General features: G+C 37.1%; 1 protein-coding gene across 1 annotated transcript; it reads right to left on the reverse strand.

Annotated features, from left to right (window-relative positions):
- Positions 1-773: 773 nt before the first annotated feature.
- Positions 774-1,502, reverse strand: LOC145687496 (uncharacterized). The gene has a single exon (XM_081760960.1). The coding sequence runs from the start codon at positions 1,500-1,502 to the stop codon at positions 774-776; it is 729 nt and encodes a 242-aa protein (XP_081617086.1).
- Positions 1,503-3,316: the final 1,814 nt, after the last annotated feature.

The raw sequence follows: 3,316 nt of genomic DNA on the forward strand, positions 1-3,316 counted from the left end.
ACTGAGAAGCACAAATGCGATTTTAGGATCGTGCCAACCCTTTCAGAAACACTACACTCCAACATTTCAAATACTTTATGTTGACTAACATACATCTAATTTACATTCTTGATAAAAGTTTCTTCCTTGTAGATGATGACCGTGAAAAGCAATCTACAATTTCTTCATTTGATATTGAAGACAGCACATCACTCTCGGACAGCACACACAAAAGAAAACCATCGGGTTTGACAGCCATGTGTCACCCATACATGACCTCAATCTGTTTTTCACTATTTTGATTCGATTTACGGCTCTTTCCGCAGAACAACTTACGACTGCCAAGGAAAGTAATGTGCTGTAAACAACTTTCAGCGTCTTGAAGCCAGAGAAATTATTGAGGCACAAATAAGGTTTTAAAAATCCTCTTGTCATCCACAATTTTTCACCATTCCTGTCTCGATTTTTTCTTCTTCGACTTCATCACAATCACTCTCATCGATTGTATTCGCCGCAGTTTTCGGACTTCCATCGCATACATCAGTTAATGAAATGTTGGTATGTGTTACGCGGTATATTCACTGAAGTTGTATAATTCTTCAAGTACTGTGTCACTGTCCCACTTATAAAATTCACACAGTTCTTTCAGATCTTGAGATGTATCGTTTCCTTCGTTTGCTTCAAGAACTCCCGTGTGACAAAAATGGCTCGTCTGGTTGACAATCTTTAAGGTGTGATCAGAGAACCTGTGTTCAAGTTGACACTGAAGAGAATCAAGAAGCCTAAAATACATCTCAACTTTTTAGCTGCTGATCAAATTCTACGATAGGCTGATCTACTCCCATCTTGTCCATGAACCTTTTATTACGCCCTATTCTTTTAGGAGTGGGTTTAGGAATGTCGTGTTCTTTCACAAAGACTTCAATCTTTGATTTGATACGATCCCACGCCTGGTCATTACGAAGCTTTTGTATGTTTGTTTTTACAGAATTAATAATACTCTGTACACTTCCGTAGTCTAAAGCTACACTTTGAAGACTTACTGTTACTGGATTCATGACATTGAACATAGTCTCGACAACATGCATTGCAGTGATCATTTCAAAACTTCTCAGTTTCTCCAGTAGCCCTCTTGCAAGAGATGTAGTGTCATTCCCAAAACTTTTCCTGTCTTGCAGATCTTGCAATGAGGATTTTACTTCATCGTAGTACGACAGAACCACTTTGTTAGTCTCATATTTGCTGTACCATCTCGCAGTTTGTACCCTTTTCAGTCGTTTTCTTCTATCACTTGCTTTATCTCTAGAAGACAAGTTTTGTGCAAGAGTTTCGTATCTTTCATGACCAGAGTTAAATAAGCGATGCAGTTTCTCAAGAAGTGAGAACAAGTCTTGGATTTCAGAACACACAGAAATGGATTTTTCGATCACCAGAGCAAATCTGTGTGATTTACACCAAACATAGAGAGCAGTATCACATTCATTCTGCAGCAAAGTTTTCAGACCCTTGAAAGAGCCTCTCATCTTTCCAGACCGTCCATGCTTTGACCAATAATATAATTGTGGTTAAGTCCAGCAGTTTCTAAAGCGTCAAATGATTGATTTTGACTTTGATTTCAAATTTACCCCTCTAGTATCAGGGAATGTAAACACTTTAATTAGTCGCTCTACTGGCTTCACAGCTACTTGCTTGTGGTCTACAAATCAAACAATAACAGTGGTTGCCTCTGTCTTACTTATATCTTCAGTACAATCCAAGATGACAGAAAAGTTGTGCGTATCATTAACGCTTTCTGATATTTTTCCGGTCACGAGAAAACTCATTATGGCAATTAAATCAAAAATGTTTCTGTAACTCAGAAAATTTGAACCTAACTTTCTATTTTCATCTCTTGCTTTTTCAATCTTGTCTTGATAAACTCTTGCATCCACGTTGTGTTTAGCCAAAAGCATAGAGAGTTTCGGGAGGTTTCCTTCAACCACCAGATTTTTGCGAAATGCAAACATTTCTTCGGATAAATATCGACAAAAATCAATAATCACAGAAAGAACTTCTCTTAGGTGTTGAACATTTTCATTATGTATTTGACACATGGTGCTGTCACCATGGCGTCCCGATATCCACTGTACTCTTGCTATTTGAGAACTTAGGTGAAAGCTAGATGACTCGTAAAACTCTATATCTCTCAAGGCGTTACCTAAGCGCCATCCATGGTACCTTTTCCCGAAGACCAGACAGTGTGTTGATTTGGTAACGCAAACAAAAGGCAGAATCGTTTTTCTTGCTGTACACTAACCACGTCCTTTCTTTTTCTGTACCATTAGGAAGTTTATATCTTCTCCACTTTGTACAGAATTTTCTGTTGTTTACAGTTGGAAACTCATATATTGGATCAAGTGCATAAGTTTCTAATCTGAGGACATATTCTATATCTTTGGATGTTAACTTTGTGGAACTCAAAGTAGAAGGATCACAAATACTATCTTCAATAATGTTTTTTTTTCACATATATCTTCATTACCCATTGGAAGTTCAGTTACTGTTGGTGTAATACAGACTTCACTTTTTACACTTGGGGGCATGTTGGTAGGAAATAAAGTATGCTTACTACCGGAAATATTTACATGTGAGGACGTAGTATCACATGCGCCTGTGTCAAGGGAGACTGAAAGCACAGGGATATCAGAAGTTTGCTCAATAGACGATGATGCACTGTAATTCCATGTGACAGATGAAGTTTCTCCAGAAGTTGATCGGCAAGATGTTTCTGATGGCACAACAATTTCAGAATATTGATCAGTAGACGATGAAGCAGTGTCATTCAAGGTGAAAGACTTTGAAGTCCCGGCAAAAGTTGGCTCACAAGATGATGAAGCTGTGGAATCTTCTTTGTGACTGGCAGCCTCCTCAATCCTAAAAATAAAAAAATAGAGAAGAATGTCATCATTAGGGATTCTAATATTTTATAAATTTTAAGGATCAAGATGCCACTAAGTAATATTCCTCATATTACAAGTACGTTTATTTTACTACTTTTAAAATATAATTTTATCTAACCTAAAGCCAATAATCCATATGGCGGGTCAGTCATCTACACTCTTCCCCTAACCGTTGCCTTATTTACATTTAATAGTGTACCGTAAAAACGGTTCTCCCAAATCAAGATTTACATTTAATAGTGTACTGTAAAAAACGGTTCTCCCAAATCAAAATAATTTAACAACCATTTCTAATAACGGTCTCGGATCGACTGAATAGTAGCATACATAGTGCACGTATCAAAAAATACAATAATATGAAAGAAATTTGTTTAACTATATCAATACCGTTCCACTTC

The sequence above is a fragment of the Thermobia domestica genome, chromosome 6 (assembly GCF_964235325.1).
Source record: "Thermobia domestica chromosome 6, izTheDome1.hap1.1, whole genome shotgun sequence".
Lineage (NCBI taxonomy): Eukaryota > Metazoa > Arthropoda > Insecta > Zygentoma > Lepismatidae > Thermobia > Thermobia domestica.